Source organism: Notothenia rossii, assembly GCF_949606895.1.
Source record: "Notothenia rossii genome assembly, chromosome: 3".
NCBI classification, from domain to species: Eukaryota; Metazoa; Chordata; class Actinopteri; order Perciformes; family Nototheniidae; genus Notothenia; species Notothenia rossii.
Window position 1 is genome coordinate 89,983,680 of NC_136901.1, and position 26,105 is coordinate 90,009,784.

The window sequence follows — 26,105 nt, forward strand, 5'->3', positions numbered from 1 at the left end:
ATGTCCTCTTCCAATCTGAGAGTCCACATGATATCAATGGTATCCCAACTGTAGCTGTGAACATGACAGGATGTGTGATTACCTAGCAGAGCATCAGGACTGTTTGAGGCATATGATAGCTATGTGATTAACATGATGATTCAGCCTCTATGGAGAGAGACATATGACAAGCATGATCATTTCTGACGTGGAGCTAATCTGAAGTAAACATTGAATACTGCTTTCTATTCCTCCATCTTGTGACTGTGTAACTCCCTCTCTTGGATATCAGCATGTGAAGGACACTGTTCAGGAACTAGTTGATGCTCTGTATGTCTGTATGTGATGAATACTTCAGTCTGCAACTATTTATCAAAACACTGAGCATCAAAGTGTCACATCACAGCGATACAGCAATAGATGAATATCCTGTTAGAGTAACCAGGTGGCTTTGTGCAGGACTGCAGAGCATTGTTTTCATTTGTCCCTCAAATTGAGTGAATGTCCTGTATTTGATTCACAGTTGCCTCGTTACATCCAATAGCTTTTTAGAAAGGATGAGAGGGCTATCACCCATGTGAGATGGGAGCAAGGAAGGAAGTAGTCTGAATCAGAGGAGGACTGGAAAAAAGGTCTTTCGAAACCTTGGACTGCAGCAACCATGTGCTACTTTCAGGGACAAAGGGAGAGTCGTTACCTAAAAGTTAAACACATACTAAGGTGGGGGTCGTCACAAACACAACTGTAAGTAGGAAAGGGGTAGAAATAGCGGAAGAGATTCAGCAACGGCCTATAAGTGAGATTTATAACCACTGCTGCTGCAACCCTAACATCTTAAAGTTTTCAGTGGAAATCACCAGCAATGAATGAATGATTATATATGATTACAAAGCATACTGTTAATATTGTCCTCTTCTTTAATAAAGCTTAAAGTGGACCTATCATGCTATATTTGAATAACATAGTGTAGGACCATACCTATATAAGGCATATTTATACTTTTTATTTTTCAAAATACCAAACAGATCATGCATTTTAGCCATTCCTCATTTCGCTCAATTTAACACTGTCTTTGCATCATGGGCTGATTCTGTGAGAACAGCACCATCTACAGGCCTGGCATATGTAGTACAGCGTCTCCAGCGCTTTCCAACGGCAATGTCCGTGGCGGTCTCCTCCTGATTGGTGGAGTTGGCCCAATAGCCGTAGCGCCACTTCTGTGACGTCATAGAAGCGTTCAAATCTGGATCAGTCTGTATCAGATCCGTTGCAGCCCCTTTTTAAGAGATTTGGGTATGGAGGGAAATAGAGAGGGTTGTGTTTTCTGACACTTGGTGAGTTCCCTGGAACACCGGGGACACATTAATGTAGAAAAGACGTACAAAAGTGCATTTTGCATGATAGGTCCCCTTTAAATCACAATCTTAATACTAAGCACATTTCGCCACAAAGTTAGCGAACCACTCCCCTGAAATCGCTGTCAAACTTTAAAATGTTTTTATTTTCTCTGCTGTCGTTCGGTGTCCAATCATTTCCGAAAGAAAAGCAAACACCACTCAGCAATGGCACGAGGATACATGGAGACAGGAACTATAAAAAGAGCAATGAAGCGGTGGCTGCTCTGAATTGGATCCCCACAAACAACTGAGGTGCATTCCTTGAATCTGCATCCCACCTGGTTTGATGAAATGTAAGATGATGTCTTTATTTATTTCTTGCAGACAGGAGAGGCAGCACATCAGAGCAGTGTGGTGGTGACAGCCTCCCGGATGGAGAAGTTATTGAAGCACAGCAGTATTTATAGACGGAGCAAAACATCCTGTTTACTCCCGTCAAATCCTTAAGGAGGAACATGCAGTATTCATACTTCTTTTCATGGAGGAAGTTCTATATATAATGCAGAGGATTAAACGGTTGAAAGGCTGGGTGGCAAAGACTCAACATCCTTATATGCCAGCTAGCACTTTAGACCCAGAGGAGAACTGCTCACTAATTGAGGTCAGGAGTGCTCTTCAACGGGTCTTTAAAAAAGATCCTTTTCATCCCATTTGTCCGCTTCTTTTCACATGGTGAAATTGAGGAACGTCCCCTCTGAGTCCTTACTGAAATTAAATGCCTTATAATACGTTAGACCTCTTGTCACCGATGGGATGGAAAAGCAGCTTCCAGGTCTGTCGCTGATACGAGGGGGGGGGGGCGGCTACTTTATTCATTAAACGGACCTATTATAGCTTCATCTGCTGCACTCTCACGTCAATGGACTTGTCAATCAGAGTGTCCCCAGGACGCTGGGATACTTATCGAGGTCCCTGTGGACTTAGAGCTGAAAGGGAGGAAGACACAATCCCAGCAGTCAAATACCAGTCTGATGGATTTAAAAAAGGATCACGTTTCTCAATAGTTAATTTGCATGATCAAAATATTGCAAAAGAGAAGCGAACGTTCATAAAAATGGTGTCACGATCCTGGTTTCTGGTTTTAAGTTCTGGTTTTAAGTTCTCTTAATGTGTGTCAAGTCTGTTTTTACTTCCTATCTTTTAAAAAAAAAAATTCTGTCATGGCTTTTTTATTGTAACACCGTGCCATGTTTATGTTTTAAAAATGTAAACCAATGTTACATTTGGGATGAATGTTTAATATGTTTAGATTTAGTCATGTATTTATAGTCATGTCTCGTTGCTTACCAGTCACTTATGTTAGTCTCGTCCTGCACTTCCTGTTTTATTTTTTACTTAGCTTTCCGTCTCGTTTCAGAGACTTTGACTTCCTGCCATTGTGTGTTCCCGATACTGAGATGATCAGCACCACGGTTGATTGTTCCCACCTGTGACCCATTAACTCTCCTATATTATATGCAACTTTGGTTTTCAAATCGTTGAATTTAAGTTCAGGTCTTAGCACTGCAACCACATATCTTCCTTTACACCTGAACTTTATCCCCCCATTAGTTCAGTTCTGCTTTGCCTCATCTGGACAAAGGCTGAATTCAAGGATTTCTCTGTTAAACCTTCCTGTCTCAGTCATTTGAGTGGACCCTGCACCCCTTCTGTGACATATGATTTACACATTGAACCTAACTTGATGGGAAAATAAAAGCTCTTTCAGGACGGTTGCCTGTCTCTTAGTATTAGTCTTGCTATATGGAAATTCAGCGCTGCCGGTCATGCACTGTTGGTCACGCTTTACATTTCCATCTACAGCTGAGACCCTTTTGTGTTTCACATTGCTCTCACACACAAAGCCTGTCATATCTAAACACACTGTATGTGGTGTTCTGGTTATATTGTCTTTATGTACAGTCTGTTGTCCACGGACTCAAAGACGTGTGTTTCTAAGACAGAGAGTCTCTTTGAATACTAAATTATCCCAGTGATGAAGTCATATCAATGAGTTGGTCAGGTTTTCAGACTGCAAGTGAGAGAAATTATGAAGAACAATATAAAAACACCAATTCAATCTATTCATTAGCCAATACACATATCATTAAGAATTGATTGTTAATTTGGTTGTTAATTTCAAGGAACATTTATTTATCTTAAGATGCCAATTAGTTTGGTGCAAATTTGGGTTTATTCCTGCCCTGTTTCATAACAAACTATTCACATACTGACACTCTGTTCTACTGCTTCATTCTGTAATTTGGGGTAAAACAAGTAAGACTTCTGTTCTGTTTCATTTCTCCGCGATCCCAACTCGTTTATTACCAACGTTCAGGGAGCTCTATGCAAGTCAATGGGACTCCCTGATAGTTGATAATTGAAGCTAAAGGGCCCGCCACTGCGTTTGATAGTGACGCCAAAGGATCCTGACATAACGACGAGTTGGGAGTGAGAATGTGTTGGGAAAATCCTAAATTGTAGGATAGTTTGGCCATTAAAATGCTTTTTGATTGCATTTCTAGCAAGAAGTGTATATTGTACTTTTAGAATCCATAGTTTGATAGATATACTACGAAGATTATTTGAGCTCCATGTTTTCTTTTTACAAAATATTGTATCCATGTCACGTCTTGAGGGGGTTATTTGTGAATATACTACGTTTTGCCCTGTGGACCAACGTAGCTATTACACGTTTTTTTGTGAGACTGGGTTGATATATCATAGTAATCTTCTCTGTGCCAGTATGAGAGTCTGACACAGTGGACCTGGGCAAATCACCATACAATCAAAACAGCCAGATGGTCACTGACTACAGATTCTGTTCACGTTTCCTCATGAAGGAAAATATCTCCATTCAGCCACAAGAAAGAAAAAAATCCTTTGGCCAGATTTCAGTTCCAGTCGATGCACACTGGCTGTTTTATGTGTCCGGTGCTCAGTGGAGAGCAGTTAATTGACATTGACTGTGGCATGTCTACAGGAGACCGATAGAACTGCTCCGAGAGCACAAAGCCTCAAGGGGCTACCTCAGAGCATGACTGCTAATGGGAATTGATTTATACCTCCATTTCCTGCAGGGAGAGTTGAGGACTTGTATTTCAAAGAAGGAGCCAAGACCCTTGTGTGTGCTCAACAGCCTAAAGTGGTGGAAAATCTGCGGCATACTGCAGTTCTGTAACCTCCTGAAAACTTGGTTTGGTGCAATTACTGAGCTGCACTGGAGAAATGGCTATGTGGATACAGTGGCACACAAGAAGATTGAAAGAAAACGAACCTAAGGAAGGTATTGGTGTGGGTAATTAGCTATTTCTGAATGGACTAGAAAGGTAGTTATCCCCCCCAAAAAATGTAATTGTAGTCTAAGCCATCCTGTATGGCAGGGGTGGGGAACCTCCGGTAATTTATAAAGACACACAAAAAAGAAAAACATTTAAGAAATCTAGACCGCAAAATAATTTAGCAATCAAGTGCCTGTTTTTCCTGGCCAAGGTCAGGATCCTTGAACACAACACAAGCCTAACGTGTCATCCTGGTGTCATCACGTGGTATATGTCTCGTCTGACAGGGGTGCGGTTCTGACGGAGAGCACTAGAACGCCGCTCCCGCACTTCCAAAAATTGCAGTACCCATAAGGAGCCGTGCACCTGCTGAAGTTTTTGCGTGGCTGTGTCTTTAGTTGAAAGCCCAGTGGCGATCTGTTCATCTGTCATACTGATCATACAGTCAATAACTTAGCATCTGGTTAGCTAGCTATGCTAACGAATATAATAAGCTTTTTCTACAACCAGTGAGGTAAAGGCACATCTTTATATGATCATTATAGTTATAAAAAAATAAGAGAATAAAGTAAACAGGTATAAAATACTATATGACAGTAAAAACAGTTATTAATAAACAAGAATACAGTTTGAAAGGGAAGTGATTTGTAAAATATCCATAAAGAAAAAAAAAATGCTTACAGTTCTGTTTCATATGGGTGTTGAGAGATGTATCCATAGATCTCCTAATGTTGCTCTCAAAGTGCACCAGATTGATGCTTTTAACTTCAACATTTAAAAAAAAAAAGCATGCCCCCGGGACCCCCCTAGAGGAGGTTAGGCCCCCCCCCCCCACACTTAAATCATGCTCACATGGATAGGAAACTAAATACATTTGCACACATCTTGTGTCCATATCTTTCTGTTTTGGTGGTCATGCCACACCGTGCACGTGCATGCATACACGAGTCATGGTGAGATATCTAGATTAATAGTTTGGTTTTTCTTTGCACAGCATGAAAGAAAGAAGAAATGAATGGGCTGTGATTTTAGTATTTTTAAGCAGAGGTCAATGATTTGTACGGCTCTCGGAGGATGTTGAAAAAATTGAAATGGCCCTTGAGAGGAAAAAGGTTCCCCACCCCTGCTGTATGGTATATATAACCAACACAGTCCCACTCCCTGAACGTCCAATAGCGACGCTTGGTCAGTGTCCCGTGGCGTGCAGTTGTGACGCACCGAGGCTCCTTCAGCTTCATAAACGGACGCAAAGAGCTTTCAACCGATTGCAATGTTTTCCCATCGGAGGCGGTATTTGACGCTCAGGGAAGCACAGCATCCATTTATGTCGGCCGCATTTAAAGGCAATGTGAGCGTCCATTCCCATTGGATAACGGAGTAACCCGGAAGTAAGTATTCTCCTTACTGTCGATTGATTTTACAGTGATATCTGCACTACTCATCAACTCAAAAGCACCAGATGATCCTTGTTAATTACACAACGATTGGTTTAAATTGTGTACAATGCTTTTGTGTTTTTCCCCTTCGATTCGGAGAAACAAATATATATATTTTTTAACACTACCCAGAATCCTCAGCTATCGTTTGGGACGACACCAGCCGCTTTGCTTCACAAACCCCGTGATTAGTCCTCCCTGAGAATACATTGTAATCAGTTGAAAGCTCTTTGCGTCTGTTTATGATAACCCATGTAGCTAAAGAAGGGTGTGATCGTTTATTGTGATATTTAAAAGTATCCGTCTTGCTAATTAACATGGCATTATAATTTACAGCCAAGTGTCATGTGTAGGGTTTTTTAGCCCTGAGCCCAGGATTAGCTGAAACGTTAGCAGCGTTTAATTAAGCAATGATACAATGAAATTGCAAAATGGTGAATAGCTGCTGCTCTTCCGTCCACCGCATGGGATGAGAAAGAAACTTCCTGAGATTCGACGGGGGCGGGGCCAAGGCACGTTCTGTCGTTTTCCGATGTCAGTTTTACAATCTTTTAAATCTGTTGGTTATTTAAACATTCCCTAATAATAGTATTGCAGTGTCAATACGTGAGGGTTAAAGAGAGTGTGTTTAGTGAGCAACACCACGTGTCATTTCTCCTTAAATTCACGTACAAAACATACCATTAGCTACATGCTAATGCTACCAAAACCGTCTGAACAAACAGGAAGTCGAGTGTGTCGATAATACCGTGAGCATCCGGTTTCAGAATAAAACAGTGTTATTAATTTTACGTTACGCCATATGAATATTGATTTGATTCCTTAATGTCTCGAAAGATCAATTCAAGTTATATTCTTTAAATTAGTTTCTTTCAAGTCCTTTTGTCCTGAGCCTTCCTGTTTTATTATAAGTAATTCTCCCTCTCGTTTCAGGTGCTGTGCTCCCTGTGTGTCTCCTGCGTTTGTGATTGTGTACCCCGCCCTGATTGTTTCCACCTGTGCCCCTTACCTTGTGTGTGTATATGTTGTCCTCGTCTCCCCGTGTCCTGTGCCAGTTCGTCTTCTCTCGTGATTCTGACTACCAGTGAACCTTCAAGCCTGATGTTTGTTCTTTTCTCTGAAGCGCCCTTCTCTCTGTTTATATCATTTCTCTGAAGAGGGATTTTGTTTTTCCAGAGTTTAGTTTTTTTTGTTCAACACTTTGTTAATGTGCAACTCCAGTAAAATACTTTGTTTTGAAAACCTTCTGAGTCTGAGTTGTGCATTTGGGTTCATGCCTCTAACATGGTATAAAAACATTTTTTAAGTACACATGTAATGACTTTTAAGACCTTTTTAAGACCTCTAAAAGGAAAAGATAATACCAATAAAAAAAGATTTAAACAACATTATAAACCGTTACTGAGTTTCATTGCATTTGAATAACGGGAAATATTCAGTGCACATTACCCAACATGAATGCCTTGGCAGTAGACCAATTGAAAGCAATTTGCCCCCCTGCACACTCATTCATTCTGCCCCAGATAAAATGTAATACCTCCCCTCCTAAAACTCCAGACCTTTTTAGACATGTTTAGACCTTGAATATCAAAAGATGAATGTAAGACTGTTTAAGGACCCCAGGGACCCTGCTCTGAGTTCGCCCGTTGACATCAAGGCCAAGGCTAGTATCGCCAAGAGTGACAAATCTGACATTGAAATCCAGTTTCTCATGAGAGGATTCTTTGGACAGCAGGATGGTTTACCTGCAATGGCAATATTCAGTTTATGCAAAAGATCATTTTGAGTTATTTTATGGGAAGTGAAGGATTTCGGTGTTTTTAAGTTTGACTGTAAGTGACTTGATGATATAAAAAATACCCCTTGTCCTGCTTTACCAATTTAATCCATCCCTCAAAAGTTAACCAACTTTATTATAGTGCCATAATACATTTCTGAAATACCCCTTTGAAAATAGCATAGCAGAATGTGTGGATAAGAAATACAGAATGGTGGTTGACTTTTTTTTACTTTGAATCCTATCAACAATTGGCAATCACTATTTAACAAAAATGTTCATACCTTATTAACCAATTCAAGATTTATTTTCCTAACAACACCATTATTATCTAAGATATACTGATGATGCTATATGCATAATAATATAAGCCAAAATGACTGTTACTCTTGTTTATTCAATGCTTAGATCTGAGGAAAATGTCTTGGGACTTGTTTATAATTTTCTGTTGGGGGTTAGGCGATGACTTTCCTTAATACTCAAAACATCCATTGTCTTCACTCCTGGTATCATGCTAATTAAAACAACCCGTCCCTGGGATGGAGGTGTCTCTGTTTGAGTAACTGGTGGAGCATAAATCACTCAACATCTGTTGGTGAGAAAGAATTTGTTTCCCCCCGCTCAGCGAACAACATGTGCTTATTGAAGCTTGACAGCAAATCAAAGTTGTCAGTCAAATGAAAATACTTATTTATGTACCGACTAAACCCTTAAACACATTGAGAACAATTGTGCCTTTTCGTTGAACACAGTCGTATTGCAATGACAACTAACCTTTAAAAGTGATTTATGCGTGAGTGGAAAGTAAATACATGACAAGCTGTGCACAGTGCATGCTGAAATGTAAGCCAGCAACCTTTTGAAAGATCCTCATTTAAAATGCAAACCAAATCTCTGAAAAGCAACACACCCGAAAATGTCCGAGCATTAAAATCAACTAATTTAATTTGAATGTCGGCCTCCTTTTTGAGCTGGAATTAAACCCCACTCTGAAGTCATTGCCATCCCTAATTCTTTCTTGGCGTTCCTCCATTATCTTTTTTTGTGGAATGGTTTGATATAAAAGGTTATCACAGAGCCACTTATGACAAACAAATTGCTGTGAGAGAGACGCTAGTTGCTTCACTTTGATGTCCCTGCGGTTTACTCACCGTGACACAAGTCTGTTATTTAAAAAACCCTCCAATCACGATTTGAATAACACAGTGTTTTCCGTTTACAGCCCTTTTTGCTTTTATTGAATAGATGTTGAAATTCCTTTTGAGTAAATGTAAAAAAAAAGCACAGTCACGTTGAGATGAAAACAGGATCGACTGACAGAAACATCAACATGTGATATACATTGAAGGTTTTGTTGAACACATATATTTCTCTAACGAATGCCATGCAATTGGATCCTTCTGACAAGTCAGGGATCCCAAACCAGAAATACACCGTACGTCACTACCTCTGCTTTCATGTATTGTTTTTTCCGTAGGAGCAGCAGCCCGTTTGAATGCAGAAACACAAGACGATGAAAAATTATATGAAATCACTTTATTCTCAGAGTGTGCGGTGATTCCACTTTTACAGTCTGAAATATCTGTCTAAACGGCATGCAGTGAGGCTTACAGGTGGAGCTTTGAAACACAGAGAAGACACGAAACGATCATCAACGACCTTGCCTACATCGCACACCATAAGCATGCATACATTTTGTCAACAAATAGGGAGGGAGGGAGAGAGGGAGGGAGAAGGGTGAGAAGATGTTCGCAGTACAAAAAGAATTCACCAACTCAAATGACCTTTATACAAAAATAACAACCACCAGAGGACGGAAACAGGACCGGTTACAGACAAGGAAAAGGAAAAATACTTCACAAGAGTAAGCTTCTTCTCAACACGTACAAAACAGAGAAAGACAGATGCAAGGAGAGAGAAACATCAGACAGTTACATTCAAGTCACATCAAAGGAGTAATTTTGTCATATATTACAGGCAGTTTTTAATTATATTAATGGCTGTATGAGCGGCACAAACAAACACTGATGTGGATTTCTGACACTGGACGACTACATATTGATCACGCATGACTTGGGCAGTTGATTTGGGATTTATAAGCCATTAAGAGCGCAATCAATTGGCATCTACAAGGTTTGTGATGGCGTAGGTGTATGAGATGCAACGTGTGAGCTAGCTTCAAAGCACACCAGTTTGGAAAAGACTCTTTGGTGGCCTGAAGAAATGCCCACTGATCATGTTCAATGTTCTGTCACTTGGAAAGTCCTCTACTTGGGTTAACTGGGCAGTTATCTTAGCTTTCTGGAATATTCTCGGGTCAAACAAAAGATAGATCATTCATAAATAAACGGTTTGTGTAGGCTTGTGAAACCCAATGAAATTAGAGTTCAAGGCTAATTATGCTAACAGAAGGCTAGTCATGGTTATGTCTATGCTAAAGTACCTGAGAATTTCAAAATAAATAAGAAGCTGTAAATAAAAAGAATGCAACCTCTTGACTAAATCTACTACTACCAGTACTATTCTTTGGTTTGATTGGAGAACTGCTCTGATAATGGGAATTGAATGTGGTTGATGTTTGATTTCAAAACCGCGAACAACAATCGGGCACCAACTAGCTGCTAACGCACTGAACGGATGCTAGCAAAGGCAGTTTACAAGTACAATAAAATCACAAGAAGTTCAATAAATGTGCCGTAAAGGAGACCTTGGATGTTTTTTTTTGTATTTTCAACACGATTACAGAGATCACAAAGCGTTAAAAAAAGCTACGTTTCGCTCGTCTATGCCACAGGAATGCACAAGTTCAGCGTTGTGTTTAGCTTGCTGAATAAAAACAGTGATAATGTGGCAAGCTGATTTATAAAACCTTAAATCACGGCTACTGTGCTCATGTGAATCACAAAAACATTTTCTAATAAAGTTGTACCACAAAACTGATCTCTGCTAATAGCACATTTACGCTTTCCCTTAAACTTCAAGCGGGATTGTTTTTCTGTACGTTGCAGCTTGACTTGGTCGAGTGTCTATATTTCAGGTTATAACAACATCCATGTTTTTGTGTCATCATGATGTAGGCTAACCAAGGCATCGACTGGGGTCTACTGTGAATATCTGTGGTACCAGAACGAGTCTGGAGGAATGTCAGAAATATCTGGAATGTTTTAACAAGACACCGTGGAATGAAGGAGAAATAAAAAACAAGGCAAATGGATAAACATTTTCATTTTATCCCCCCTTTAAGTTTGTGCCATTTATCAGCAGGACAGACTTAGGTACTGTAAACATTTTCTATTGTACGGTCATGACGCTTTCTTGCAAGAGTTTTCTTTATAAAGCCCCTTGTTATCTCATCTAAGTATTTTTTGTGTATTGTCTATTTCTGCCTGAGTGGCAAAGACCCTGCTTGTGTTCAGCATTCTTTAATATGTGACTAAACATTTTTTTTTTTACGACACGAAACAAATCATCCCACCTTCCCCCCCCCCATTCTCTTTTTTAATCAAATATGTCAACTCTAAAAGGCTTCACTGTCACTATGCAGACACGTTAGCGCCTTTTAATGCCAACGAACACATTTAGAAGTAATTTTAAAACACACAACAATGAAGATTGTCTGTCATTGCTGATTTGGGACACGAATCCCATCAGTTCAACCAACGGACACGGCACAACTTCATCATTTCCAACGATATATTGCACTATTGTCACTGTCTGTTCACATGTAGTGTGTTCACAACGTAGTTTGTGAAATTTCTTCTTTTACAAACATTGATGGAAATGTCAATCAAATGAAATGAAAAAGCCTGATCTAAGACACGTCCTACTGCAGAAGCAGAGCGAGCCACGGGACATTTAAAAACACAAACAAACAAATTTATAATTTTCCTCTCACTGCTTTGAGACAAACATCATGTATCGAGAACATTTATAGTTTCCCCCATGGAAGAACATTTCAGACACAAAGTCAATTATCGCCTCCTGTACATGGTGGATGAGATGTCAATTAAATAACAATGGAACACCATTTATTGCCTCAAATATCAATGTATTTCACTTCATTAAAACAAATGAAATGGTATCCAAATGTGTGCTTTACTTCACAAAAGTTGACTGCATGCTTAAAAAAAAAAATAACCAAAAGAAAAAAGTCTCATATCAAATGAATTCCTTTACTTTCTGCGTTTACACGTGTTGTTTGCAGTGTACCACGTTACACATTCACGATACACCTTGGACAGTATATGGGGTGAATCCTCACAACGGAGAACTAATAAAAATGTATTTATATACACTATATGTATCAAATATTAGCAAGAAGAACAGAACAGGAAAATTCAATCAAATTTTGATATGATTTGGATAATTTCTTAAAAGTTAAAAATATGGCTTATACTCTTAGTGATCTTGTTATGTCATATTTCACTCATATATAATTCTCTTTTTTATAACCCGAGGCTATTTACAAACAAAAAGGGCGGATGATGGGTGATATCTGATCTTGTTTTGAAGTGCCTGACATTTTGAAAACATGGCAGAAGATTTCCCTTGAGTTAAAAAATCTCTGTAGGTGTTACATTCTCCTAATACAATAACGATTATCAAGAAAGATGACATTCAAAAGCGTATATCACCATCAGAGATCAGCTATTTAAAATCAAGGGTAAACTAATGCTATGTTCTCAATTACAGGACACTTCAAATTGAAAGGGTGGAGAAGTGAATGTAGATTTTGAGCGGGGCAGGGATACGGCAGTTGTGTTTGGTGAACATTTTGTATCACATTTCCACCAAAACACTGTTACTTCTTATTGAACATATCCATGAGCGGGGTCGGGATGAATTTCATGACCGTGTCCACGATGCTCTCCTCTTCCTCTTCGTCTCCGCAGCCGGTCGGCACCGCCTTTTTCGGGCGGGTGAGGCTACCCTCGGACGCCTGCTCCATCGCAGCCGCTGCCTCCGCCTCCTTCTCCTCCTTCTTCTTGATGCCATACTGCGTGGAAAAAGGGAACAAGAAAAACAATCAGCAATGTAAAGCCAAGTCCCCAGGAAGTGCGTCAGACTGTGAGGAAAATATTCGTAGTGGCCAAACAGCGGTACTACAATTTCCGTATCAGTCTGTGACGTCACTGGGCCCAGAAATACTTTTTCCCATTGACTAACATTGGGAAAGTACGGAGCCCCCTAAGGGACATGGAGAAGAAAAAAATATATATTTTGAAAAAAAATAAAAAAGTATTGCGAGATCTCGCAAAACCCCGTTGCAGTTTGTAGACGGTCCCTAAGCACTACTCTCCCTCCTCAAGCTGCAGATTGTGACCAATTCTTGATGTTTAGCTCGGGTGACGGCGCGTATCGAACTGTTCTGATAAAAACGACTCGTTGTCTACCTTGCTATGATTGTAAAGTCATGTTGTTTGTATTTTTACAACGTTATGTTCATGAGTTATGATCCGCGAAATTCGAATCTGTCATAACTCAGCTCAGAGGGACGTGCATGTACCCTCGCTCTGAGTGTTCTCTTGAGGTGTCTTTCAGTTATGTGAAACCCGTGCCTATTGCCAAGCACTGATGTTATATCTTTATATTTAAGGCCAAGCTCAAAGTAAAATCGATGAACGGCTCAATTGTTGTGGTTTCTGTGTTGCCGTAGCAGCCGAACTGACCTGGAATTACATTGAGCTAAATGAAAAGTTTTGCAAGATCTCGCAAAGGTTTTGCGATATCTTGCAACATTTTTTCTTTTTTTTTCTTTCAAATAATTTTGTTCTTCTTCTCCATGTGTAAATCAGCGGATATTTTTTTTTTAACTGAATGAACTATCCAACACGAGCACTTTTATAGCCTTTATAAGAATCATTCGGTCCTTAAAGTTGTAAAATGCACTAAAAGCTGAATCCCGATTTATCTTCTCTCTCCATTCATTCTGCTGAGCCGAGAGCGGGAGATCGGGGGCGGGGCTTAATGACAGGAGGCGTGGCTTAAGGGGAAACTCAACTGCACTCTATGAGCGCACATACGGGTACTTCTGCTCTGACAGCAAGGAATGATGGGTAATCTGTGACGTTTTGCTCTCAAACATTTCCGGAAAGAACGAGACCCCGCCTCCCACGCTGTATCCAGTTCTTATTATACATCCATGTGTAAAGATGATTTGTTTTCTTATTACACATCTGAGTTAAATACTTGATTCGGATTGGTCAGAGGTTGTTGCGCTAACAGACCGTTGCTAAGGAGGATCAAGGGACTTTGTGAAGCCATAACAATCTACATAAAGAAGTCAGCTGTGGATCACTAACATCTGTCAGAAAACAAAGTGGAATATTATTTTTTCAAATATATTTGTGGAGAGCTGGAGACTTTGGATTCATGATGGCTAAACTGTCCCCAGTAAAGAAAAGACAAAGAGATGCTGGACATCAGAGAAGACAGACAAGAAGTAAACACTAAAGGGAACACTGTATGGGCTCCGTGTTTAAAGACTTTGCATCATTCCTGATCACCATGTAAATGTTTCTTTTTTTAATTAAAGACTGGCTTGCTGCACATGCCTAACTTAACTGAATCTAATGCACCAACACTTATGATGGTATAGCTTATTTTAAGCACCTGCAGGTTTCTTGCTGTTTGTAACTTCATGGTTTATTGCACTCATTAAGTCGCTTTGGATAAACGCGTCAGCTAACTTCAATGTAATGCCATTTCTTTCTGAACTACTCAAATTGAGGATGCAAGCTTTGGCAGCAGTAGAGGGGTGTACGGCAGCATTGGAGGAGGAAGTTATATTTAAACGGACCTACTCATTGAGAGAATGGCCGTGATTGGTGTCCGACTGTTTCAAACAATGATGCAATCAGCTGACTTTCTATAACCTGAGTGTATGACTTCTGTGTCCTATATGAACGACTGTAATGCTTCATTTAACTGAACGCTTTAATGCTACGTTATTTCCCTGGACTCACAAGACTCTTAAGTTGTCCTCCTCCTCCCTTAAACCCAACCTTAACCTTTAAACTCTGAAATTAACTTAAAAGTTTTAATTTCTTTCTCTTGGGGATTCTTTGAGGAGTTAGATTGCATGACAAAAATATGATTTCCTTACAAACCAAAGCTTCTTGATTTCTATGTTTAGACGACGGCAACAACTTCAACAACAGGAAGTCTCGTGCTTCTTAACTGCTTAAAATGCAGATGAGGTTTGATATGATCATTTCATGCATTTAAGCTTAATTAGTTGAAAGTGATTGGTACTCCTGCAAAATATTTCTTAATTTGCATGAATTAGCTACCCGGTTTCTTCCTCATTAAGTTGTATCACGGTCTACTGTAGCGGTTTGGGTCCTGAAGAGCAGCAGTTACAATCCATTCCCGCAATTAGATGCAGAGCTGTCGCTGAAGAGACATTTGTTTTTTGGTTCATGGGAGTTTTTACTGCTCCTTGGTCCAATTCGACCCTTTCTTGATGTTTTATGTTCCAATTACAGGGAGAGGCACATTTTAATGGACAATGCTAACGATTAGCGCACAGACCCCTGAGCCCCAACAGACTTCCATTAAATCAGGAGTGTGTTTAGAGGAAAAAGAGCACAACATTACAATTTCCCCACCAAAAAAACAAGACAATAACAGCGGGGAAATGTTTTCACCAGCGCCTTCATTGTTTCATCTCTCTGGAATACTCAGGAAATGAACAACAAAAAAGCTTCAACTAAAAACTAAAAAAAATGGTGGGCACTAATAGTTTTTCTTTAAAAACGATATCACTCTGTTGGCACCATAGATTAAACATATTACTTTCCCTGTATGTTTCTCCTAGCAAACTAAGCCACATGTAAATCCACAATAAATATTTCCTTGTTTTTAAATAAGCCATCTTCTTGACAGTTGAGCAAACTCCATTTTGCCATTGAAGCCCATTGGGTGCAATTTAATTATTGGATTGGACCTCGAATTTAGAATTGTAATGATTTTACTTTTGTCTGGACAGGCAGAGACACTTAACCACTAATGATCAATATATGTTTGAACATTGCTTCCTTTATTACAAATAAATATGTTATGAATCTTGAACTCTGTGGTTGTCCATGGTATGGTGCTGTGTTAATTTGAGTTTTTTCTTGCAGAGCCTGGAGGCGGAGTCAGGTTAAAAACAATATCCCTCTGTTGGCACCATAGATTAAACATATTATTTTTCCTGTATGTTTCTCTGAGCAAACTAAGCCACATGTCCAGGTAAATCCACAATAAATACATTTCCCCATAAATGATTTCCTTGTTTTTATCTAAACCATCTTCTTGACAGCTGAGCATTTTGTTATTTGTGACCAGTTTTGAGGATGTAAATAAATTATTGTTTTTGGCAACCTTTGTTGAAACTTCCTTTTCTTTTGTTCCAAGAAGGAGCCAGCTGGTAACAATCTGAACAGATGGCAATAGGATGATATTATTCCCTTACTTCAAGCGAATTGGAAGTTGTAATATCTAGTTTGCTTTTGTTTAGATTCAAGATTAAAGGCTTTTATTGTTTTTGTACACAGCTACAGTGTAGTTATGAACATGAAAATCTTGGAAGTAAATAAAATAAAATAGAAAATAATATAAATAGTGCTGAGTAGTTTACATACAAGTAATTGGAATATTGATATATAAGTTACAAACAGATGAATGTTCTTTCAAAAGTTAGCTGTTTAACAGTCTTATGGCCGGTGGGCTGAAACTGTCCCTGAGTCTGGTGGTTTTTAGATGTAATGGTTCTGCGTCCAACACTTTAAGTATAGTTTGTGCACGCGTGGTCTTAATCAATAGAGTTGCGCTGTAGCGGAGCACAGGAAGGTCAGCAGGCGGAGGACGGCTGACCTTGAGGCAGAGATGTGGAAAATGAGCTGGACACCTCCCTGACCTCGCTGCTGCTCTCACACTCAAACCTTAATGGGATCCTGGAGCAATACATATCTTAAAGTCTCTTTTCCCGCTGTGAAGGGTGTTTGGGGGCCGTATGAGCATCTGTGTGTTTTCAGAGTGGAGCACTGGAGGAAGGTTTGCCAAATGTGTTGATTCAAGTCTGCATCCAGGTCAGAAATATCTCATGTCAAGGCAAAATCATCCTTCTGTCAAGATGCTTCTAAGAAATGTCTCCAAGTAAGATAGGCCAAAGCAAGCTGACAAATAACAGCAGCTCATTTGTGGTTTGAAAGCCCCTTTAAATCTGTTTTCCTCAACACTGAATAACAAGCGTTCATCGTGCAGACGGTGAGACCCTTTGGGGTTCGTCCTTCACCCCCTATTGGCTAATAAGATGCTGCTTTCTGATCCTTGGTCTTAAATTGCCTCCTCAAGAATAATGTATCAGCAATGAAGGCAAAGCCAGGTCAGAATATAAGACTTAAATCAATGCAGGCAGCATTCGATCTGCAGGAAGCCGCAGCTAATAAAACCATCAGAGATTATATCTAGTTCCATCTCTGACCAGGGCAGTTTACGGCTGCTATAAACGCAGACCAGTTGAACGAACATTAATTGTACATTAATTGTTTTATCTCCATGCTTATACTTCAGCTGTGGCTACATGCCTCTCCTTTTCAATCATTTTTAAGTTAACGATCAGAATACCTTATTTATCCTAGGGGAAATCTGCGTTTTTGGACGGTTGATCGATTTTAAAATAATACATAAAAAAGAATATAATTCAATAAAATATGGAAAGAATAGGAATTAGAAATAAAAGTAAACAACTTAAAGTTAGATAAAATAGAAAAATTACGTACAACATTTAAAAATCTTCACGTCACAACAATATTAAACAACACATATGTTAGAATGTGTACATTAAAATATATAAAGACGTGTGTTCTCATATTAATAAAGATATAATGGCTTAACACCAGATTATTGCTGCATTTGAATCTTTTTGCAGATTATTATTATTATTATTATATATTCCATCATTGAGACGATTATAATCCATCCATGTTTAGAATAAAAATCATCATAAGAAACTTCACATCTTTGCAATTTGACTCTTACACGTGTAACTTCCACATCAGACAGAACAGACATGTTTTCTTGTTGTGATTGTTTGATGGATATCTCTGTATCTCCTTCTGCTCCCTGGTTTGTTCTCTGATTTCCCAGCATGCCGCTCTGTTTCGTTCTCTTGCAATCTGTCTTGGTCAGTCTTCCTCTCACACTCGCACTCGTTCCTCAGTAACAAACGCGTGCAACACTTGAAGGGAGGATGGTCACGCTTAGTCAGCCTCTCTCCCTGTAATCAAACACTTCCCAAAGATATGCTGTCACACTGCTCCATCCCCCTCATCATCTCTTTTCTTTCACTGTCGCTTCAAAAAAGATTCCCTGGTCATCGGTTTGAGGATCAGCTCTGAATTCAGAAGGGGCTACACATGGAATACTTAGTTTGAAAAGCCCTCAAAGGGTGTTCAAGTCAAATATTTAATACAATATTCGTGATGCCAAGAGCAATATTTGACCGCAGGCTGCAGGGGCTTTGATGCCATCAGTTAACATTTTATTACGGATGAATTAATCAGCACGCAGGAATTTATCAACGAAAAGAAAGTCTTGGCGAAATGGAAAAGGGTCAGGAAGACGAAAACTCTGTGATAAGTTTTGGACTGAATTTCATCAGATAACTGAACTGCATACAGAACCAGTCTGCAATGGTTTGGACAGAGGGGAATTATCTCATGTAAGATAGTTGACTTTTTCCTTAAACATAGCAAACCAATGTCTTACCAATGAGTGTTTATATGTAACTATATATTGGCCAATTAATTTCGGATGAAACATATGTGATAGAGAAAGTGAGGTTCTTCCGGTTATCCAAATAAACTTCAAACCTTTGTACCGGTTGCTGTTAAGTTTTGTCAGGATCCCTTGGTGTCACATGTCAAACCACTGGGTAGACATACAACTTCAACTATGATCATTTACTATTGTTGCAGTAAACAAGTGATTAAGGTTTTCAAATTCAAACACAATTGGTTAGGTTAAGTTAAATATTCTGGTTTTGGTTAATATGTACATTTGTTGCACAACATTACTAAACAATTAGTCGAGTTTTGGTTTACAGGGAACACAAAAAGTCAGGTTTAACAAATCAATTTAACTTCTTCGGACTTCTCGCTCTTTATTATTCATCTCCTGATTCTGGAGCAAAAGCCCAGTGCTTCTACATAGACGTAATAAAAAGTCTTACGGTTGCCTTGTGCATCAGTATTAAGGCCCTGACACACCAGGCCGAAATCGGCGCTTTTCGTTTGTCGGACGACGAAGCGTGCCCTGTCGCTCAAACTCAATTTGGTCTGTCCCGCACCGTCGGCCGTGACACGCCTTATTCGGTCTTTCATGGCCGACGCACGGCCGATTCAACATGTTGAATCGGCCGTGCGTCGGCCACAGGCAGTCGGACAAATACATCACTCTGATTGGCTGTTCAGCTAGCGAATCAGTGCATGAGAAGCAAAACGGTTGCTTGAGAATGTCTTCCACAAGCAACACTCCAATGGCTGATAGCTCCAGTACCGCACGAAACATGTTTTCGATGGACGAGAGTGAAAATGGAACGCACACACTATTTGTTGCTTGTTTATATCACGTAGTCTGTTCTTCTTCTCTGTCTTCCGGTTGTTGCCTCTTTTGAATGACGAATACACACTACCGCCACCTATTGGTAAGGAGAGTTATTGCCACTCACGCATGCGCAGTTCGTACGTACGCGTTCCAGTGCGACACATGGCCAAGACGCAGGAGAGCACGGCGACGCAACAGTCGGCATCGGCGAGTTCTCTGGTGACTGCTTGGTGTGCCAGGGCCTTGAGGGCCATGACAAAACGTTGGTATATGAATCCCAGAAATCACACCGGGCTTTTCCAAAAGGGAACAGGAAGCCAGAGAAATCGACCTCTCTTCATGGCGGTGTCGGTGAAGAAGTCAATGTCCTTCTTACTTTTACCATCACTATTTTATCGCTGTTTGTTAAGACCTTGAAGCAGGCTGCTGTGTCTGCAGATGCTTTGGCTAAACTTGGTGTATGACTGTGTGTTTTGAAAGTCTCTGTGACTGTGCTGTTTCCATTCTTGGGCCAGGACTCTTTTATCTCAATGAGACCTATCCTGTTTAAATAAAGGTAGAAGAAGAATGTTTCAGACGCTGCCCGAAGACTCACAAAAGCAAAACAACGATGTTATCTCTGTTTGATTGTAACCTTGGTTAGCTGTATGGAGGTATTTGTCCTTACCTTATCTCTGATCCCCTGTCGGATGTTTTCTCTCTCTGCCTCCATCTTTGCGTACTTGCCCTTCCTCTCATCCTCCTGTTGCCTCAGCGCTTCTTGCCTTTCTTCCTCTTTTTTCGCAGCGTCAGGATCCTTCTCCTCCCCCTCCCCACCGAGCATCTTGCCCATGTCTTTGGTGGCCCCTGACAGAGAAAGAGAAAGAAAAGTTAGAAATGAAAGACATGTCAGGCAGAAATCCTCTAACAAGTGACACCTGATAGATCTCTGTTGCTAAGCATTTGCAGCACACGGTGGTACAGCGAAGATTTGGATTATTCAATGGACATGGCTTTGTATTTCAATCCTCTTTCAGGCCGGAGAAAGGCCAGCACGATCTGTCCTCGGATGAACCAAAGTGTCTTTGTACGACAATAGATAAAAGAAGAGGTAAGCGCCACGAACATCAGCCCGGGATAAAAGACACCGCAATAAATTATTAGCAATTCTCTTGATTGCCTTTGTGCTGCTCACTTTGGCCTTTTCTATCTCCAACATTAATTACCATCCTCCATAGCGTCCACTCGGACTAAAGGTCAGAGCAGAGAACAAAAAGGCTTCAAGTCCTGTTGAAAGGTCCTCAATAATCAAACAATGGGGTAAACTCTGCAACTGATCTACGTCCACTGTCTGTACTTGTTAGATATGCTCAACAAGAGATCAAGCAAAAGCTATTTGATTTCATAAGTTAAGCTCGGTTGATCACCACACAATACAGACTATTAGCAACAACCTTGCTATGTGCAGTATATACTCTGTTGATTCCTACTATTGTTATTCTGCTGCAACTTCACTCAGCAATCTACGGTGGCTGACAGGTGCAAACGGTTACACTTCCATTAGGAGAAACACGCTGCAGTTTCAAAAAAGAGGTGAATATTAAAACCCAAATGTGCTAAAACACATGCAAAGGAAGAAACATCTTCTCCAACTTGTCAACAATTATGCAGAATGTTGAAAACCTTCACAAACTTGACGAAACATGTGCAGCGTTTACTAAAAGCACTGCATAAATGAAACGCTGAAAAATGTTTCTACCGTAATATCGACTAAATAGAAAATTGATGAGACCACGTAAAGGGTTTCATGTTCTTGGAAATGGAAACCGACAAACACCTTATATACAGATGTTTTACCCCTTTGCACCTAAGCGATCAGACTTTATTTACAATTTCAACGGCAAAGGCAATCAATCTCTTAAAATTGTCACGATCTGTCTGTGTTTTGTCTTGTCTTTTTCTGTCTTTGGTTTCCTGTTTTATTTTGAAAAGTGTTCACCCCCTGTCTTGCCTGTTGCTTTCTGTCTGTGTTCCCTCCTGTCTGATTACCCGATTGTGTTCACCTGGTGCCCCTGTGTTTTCTCCTCCCTCCTCACCTGTTTCTTTGATTAGTCTCGTGTGTATTTAAGTTCCTTGTGTGTCTTGACTGTGTTCACGGGGGAAGAGTTCTGTTTTGTTTCCATTTGATCTTGGAATAAAAGGTGTTATTCTGTGAAATCTGAGTTTGGGTCCTGCCTGCTTCGCTCAACCCTGACAAAAATGTTAATTTATATCAAGAACAAAAATCCCTGGAAACATAGGAATGAACTCTGGCGAAGCTGTCTCAGGCGCTACCGTCATATAGTACTTAAACTCCTTCCCTGTCAGTGTGGAGCATCTGGTGTGCATGAAATTACATGCTTCATATGTCAACACACAGCTGGTGTGTTCCTGCACTTTATCTCATGGGAAATGTAATGTATGTATAGTGCCAATCCTGGATCAATTAAATCCTCTGTGTGGAGGATGGCTGTACAGCCCATCTCATGCAGGAGCAAACCCTAAACCCTCGTTCAGATTTTAAGATGTCTAAACTTAATCATACATGATGTGCCACAACCACAGCCACCCCAACATACTGTAACACGCATGCACAGATGTTGTTGGTGTGTGCACTGTCAACACAGTTTGAGCTGTCATAGAATCAGATAAGAACATGTGCTACCATTCACTTACAGTTACAAAAGAAAAAAAAATTCCACAGGGAGAAATAGGTTCCTTCAGAGTTAACATTGTCAGTTCCTGAGTGTGTGACAGAAACTCCCTCTGGATTTGTTAGCCTTTGCAGACCATTTACACACACAAAAACATATATAACACACTACAGGAAAATCCCCAAAAAGCATTATAGGGTCTCTTTAATATAAATGCAGGTATTAGTCTTTTGAGTATAAGCACTTGTAACACCGTAGTTTAAATCAGCAAGTTGCACGAGTTAACCTCGAGTGTCATCCCGAGTGTTGAGCTGCTCCCGAAGTGCTTTTGAACGACACCTCTACACGGCTGTGTGCTCTCACCCCAGAGGCATTAGTTCTTCTTTCCAGCTCAGCGAGTGGAATCATCCGGAGCTCTAACAGTGGCCCAGCGAACCCTGAACCCACCACCCTCCGCTCACTTCCCACTCGCTGTAGAGAAATTGATTTTAATGAGATCTGGACCTCCTGGAGCCCACTGGGCAAATTTGAAATAGTCTCTACGTGCCCCGACTACAGCGAACTTCAGCGCCTCTGTCTGCTCCCCGTTGCTGTGCTGAGCCTCGCAGAATCTCCGGAGGAAAGACTCAAAGACACGGCCATCTGCTTCAGCCGTGAAATTGATGAGACAGCGGTGACCTTGAGGTTCTTGGCTGCAATCCGAACTTCCTGTGTTGACAGAGCAGGACAAGCCCCGGCCCTTAGTCATACGGAGAGGGTGACTGCTAATTAATAAACAAATGTTGATTTTTTTCCTTTGTTTTCATTAACTCCTTCGTGTGTAGAAGACATGACCAGTTGACATGTTAAGAATGCATTACATTAAAGCTGTTCTATATGAATATGACATGGAAAACAATAAGTTACAGGATATCTAAATAAAGAGTCTGTAGTTTATCTTTCCTTACTTTTCTCTTCAAAATCAAAGTATCGGAGTAGTTTTGGCCGGTGTTTTCATCCGTCATCCTGTCTATCGTCTCCGTCTAAATGCTGCGCTCCACTTTTACTGCTTATAAATAATTGATGAAAGCTACTTTACCTACTGTGAATAATTAATGAAGACTGTCTAAATATAAACGATGCTTTCATCTGGAGACATGGTGTCCTCATATCAGCTCTGGCCAGTCTCATCTATATACACACAAATTAAAAAAAAATAATGTTTCTCCATTATTTCTTCATTTTCTTGTAAAGCCTGACCTCTTTGGAAGGCAAGGCAAGTTTATGTATATAGTACCTTTCAACACAAGGCAATTCAAAGTGCTTTACAAAGTACTAGAAGAAATAAAGTTGGGTTTTATGCGTTCTAATATTGCTGCAAACCCATGATGTAATGACAGTAATTAAGAATAATTTAGTCATTGAATGCTCATTTCAGTAGATTTAATCAAACAAAACATAAACATATTGGACATGGTTCTTGTGAAGCCTGACTTCCTCGGAAGGCAAGGCAAGTTTATTTATATAGCACCTTTCAACACAAGGTAATTCAAAGTGCTTTACGAAAGACATTAAGAAAATGGCATTTAAAATCAGTCATTAAAAAGAAAAGAAAATGAAATAAATATTAAAAGAATAAATACATGGATAAAAGTTACAGTGCAGTTTAAGATGTGAATAGTTCAATTAAAAGCAGCGACAAAAAGAAAAGTCTTCAGCCTGGATTTAAAAGTAGTCAGAGTTGCAGCGGACCTGCAGGTTTCTGGGAGTTTGTTCCAGATGTTTGGAGCATAATAACTGAACGCTGCTTCTCCATGTTTAGTTCTGACTCTGGGGACAGAAAGCTGACCAGTCCCTGAAGACCTGAGAGATCTGGATGGTTCATCATTTAGCAGGAGGTCAGAAATGTATTTTGGGCCTAAACCATTCAGTGCTTTATAAACCAGCAGCAGTATTTTGAAATCTATTCTTCGACACACAGGAAGCCAGTGTAAAGACTTCAGAACAGGAGCGATGTGATCCACTTTCTTAGTGTCAGTGAGGACTCGAGCAGCAGCGTTCTGAATCAGCTGCAGCTTTCTAATAGATGTTTTAGTGAGACCTGTGAAGACACCATTACAGTAGTCCAGTCTACTGAAGATAAAAGCATGGACAAGTTTTTCCAAATCCTGCTGTGACATTAGTCACATTGGAAGGGATGAAGATACATTGCGCTTTCATTTGTAACTCAGTTTCTCCGTACAATAGTAATAATAATAATAGATGGGACTTTTATAGCGCTTTTCATGAAATTCAAAGACGCTTTGACAGAGAATTAAGAAAAGACAACAAAAAAAAGACAAAGAAATACAAAAAGAGATAAACAAAACAGAAAATAGGGGGGGAGGGGGGTGGTCAGTGGTTGAATGCAGTGTTGAACAGGTGGGTTTTGAGTGATGTTTTGAATGCTGTGAGGCAGGAAGAATCTCTGATGGATTGGGGTAGTGAGTTCCAGAGGGTGGGTGGAGCAATGGAGAAGGCTCTGTCGCCCCAAGACTTGAGGTTGGTCCGGGTGGGGAGGGACAGGAGGTTGGCAGTAGCAGAGCGGAGGGAGCGAGTGGGAGTGTGTCTGTGGAGGAGGTCAGTCAGGTAGGATGGGGCCAGGTTATGGAGGGCTTTGTACGTCATCAGGAGGATCTTGTACTGAATTCTCTGGGGGATGGGGGAGCCAGTGGAGCTTGATGAGGATGGGTGTAATGTGTTCACGGATTCGGGTATGGGTGAGTTGACGGGCGGCAGAGTTCTGGATATATAGAAGTTTGTTGAGGGTTTTTGCAGGTGAGTAAATCAAGCAGAACCTTATTGATTTACTCTCTTGCATTAACTCTTATATGTGGGCGCTTCTGAATAGGAAGAGTGAGTAGATGTGTACCGGACTGATACATTTTTACAATAACTTTTTGCAAACCTACTTTCTTCAACTAAATATGAATCGGATAACTACAGTATCATTATTATTCTTGTTACTAGTGTGACCAGACGTCCCCGTTTTCCGGGGACAGTCCCCGTTTGTATTGGCCTGTCCCCGGTTGAAACTGTCCCCGGAAATGTCCCCGTTTTTTTAATATACGTTAAAAACACATAGTAAGGTTAAATAAAACGTTTCATGTCAGGAAACACTGGGTAAACAGACTGTGGTCAAGCCAGCCCCCACTTCGGAAAACACAGTCAAGCCAGCCCGCACGTTGTTTTTGGGTGAGCGAATATCCTATGCATTACGGTAGAGGCCTGTAAAAACTGCCTTCAAAATAAAAGCGTTTACTCGGTCAATAACAAATATACCTAAAAAACACACCAAACATATTCATATATACTGGAGCTTAAATTAAGAAATATGTACTATATAATGTGATCAATAATAATTTAAAACAAACTACGTATAACTACCACATTATAACTGAGTGAATGTAAAATGTAAGTAGGCCTATACAGTTATGAAGACATATCTGACATTTCCACTGGGTGACTATTTAAAATGTATGCTGTTTAAAATCTCAAATTAGATCTATTGTCCATCTATATTTTGATTATTATTTAATGGAAACCGTCCATAATGAAAGAGTCATTCGAAGTCAATCCAATACTTATTTCACTTCAGGGTGATAGCAGGACACCCCATCTAGTCAATCAGAGAAAATCAGGACAATCTGATGTAGAATTTCAAAATAAAATACTTTTGAAATCTCATATATGGGCTATCGTGTTTCTGTTTTTATACAAGAATAAATAAAAACTATCCAGTATCAAAGACTTATTTCACTTCAGGGTGATAGCAGGACACCCAATCTAATCACTCACAGAATCTGGACAATCTGTACAGTTTCAAAATAAAAGACCTTTGAAGTATCATGAGCTATCGTCGTTCAAATGTTCGAATTAGCCTACATTGAACCAGAATTGTCCCCCTTTTTTCTTTAACAGTGAAGAAAATTGGATATGTTAATGATATTTTGACCGCAAAACTCAAAATGTCC

At 40.0% G+C, this 26,105-nt stretch overlaps 1 protein-coding gene across 1 annotated transcript in view; it reads right to left on the reverse strand.

Moving 5' to 3' along the window:
- Positions 1–9,365: 9,365 nt before the first annotated feature.
- cplx1 (complexin 1) overlaps positions 9,366–26,105 on the reverse strand; it is a 72,138-nt gene continuing 55,398 nt past the window's right edge. Inside the window, exons 3-4 of the mRNA XM_079669469.1 lie at positions 20,109–20,287; positions 9,366–12,845 (exon numbers count right to left, since the gene is read on the reverse strand). Of these exons, the coding sequence (XP_079525595.1) occupies positions 12,651–12,845; positions 20,109–20,287 (374 nt within the window). The 3' untranslated portion in view covers positions 9,366–12,650. The remainder of the gene's footprint in view (positions 12,846–20,108; positions 20,288–26,105) is intronic.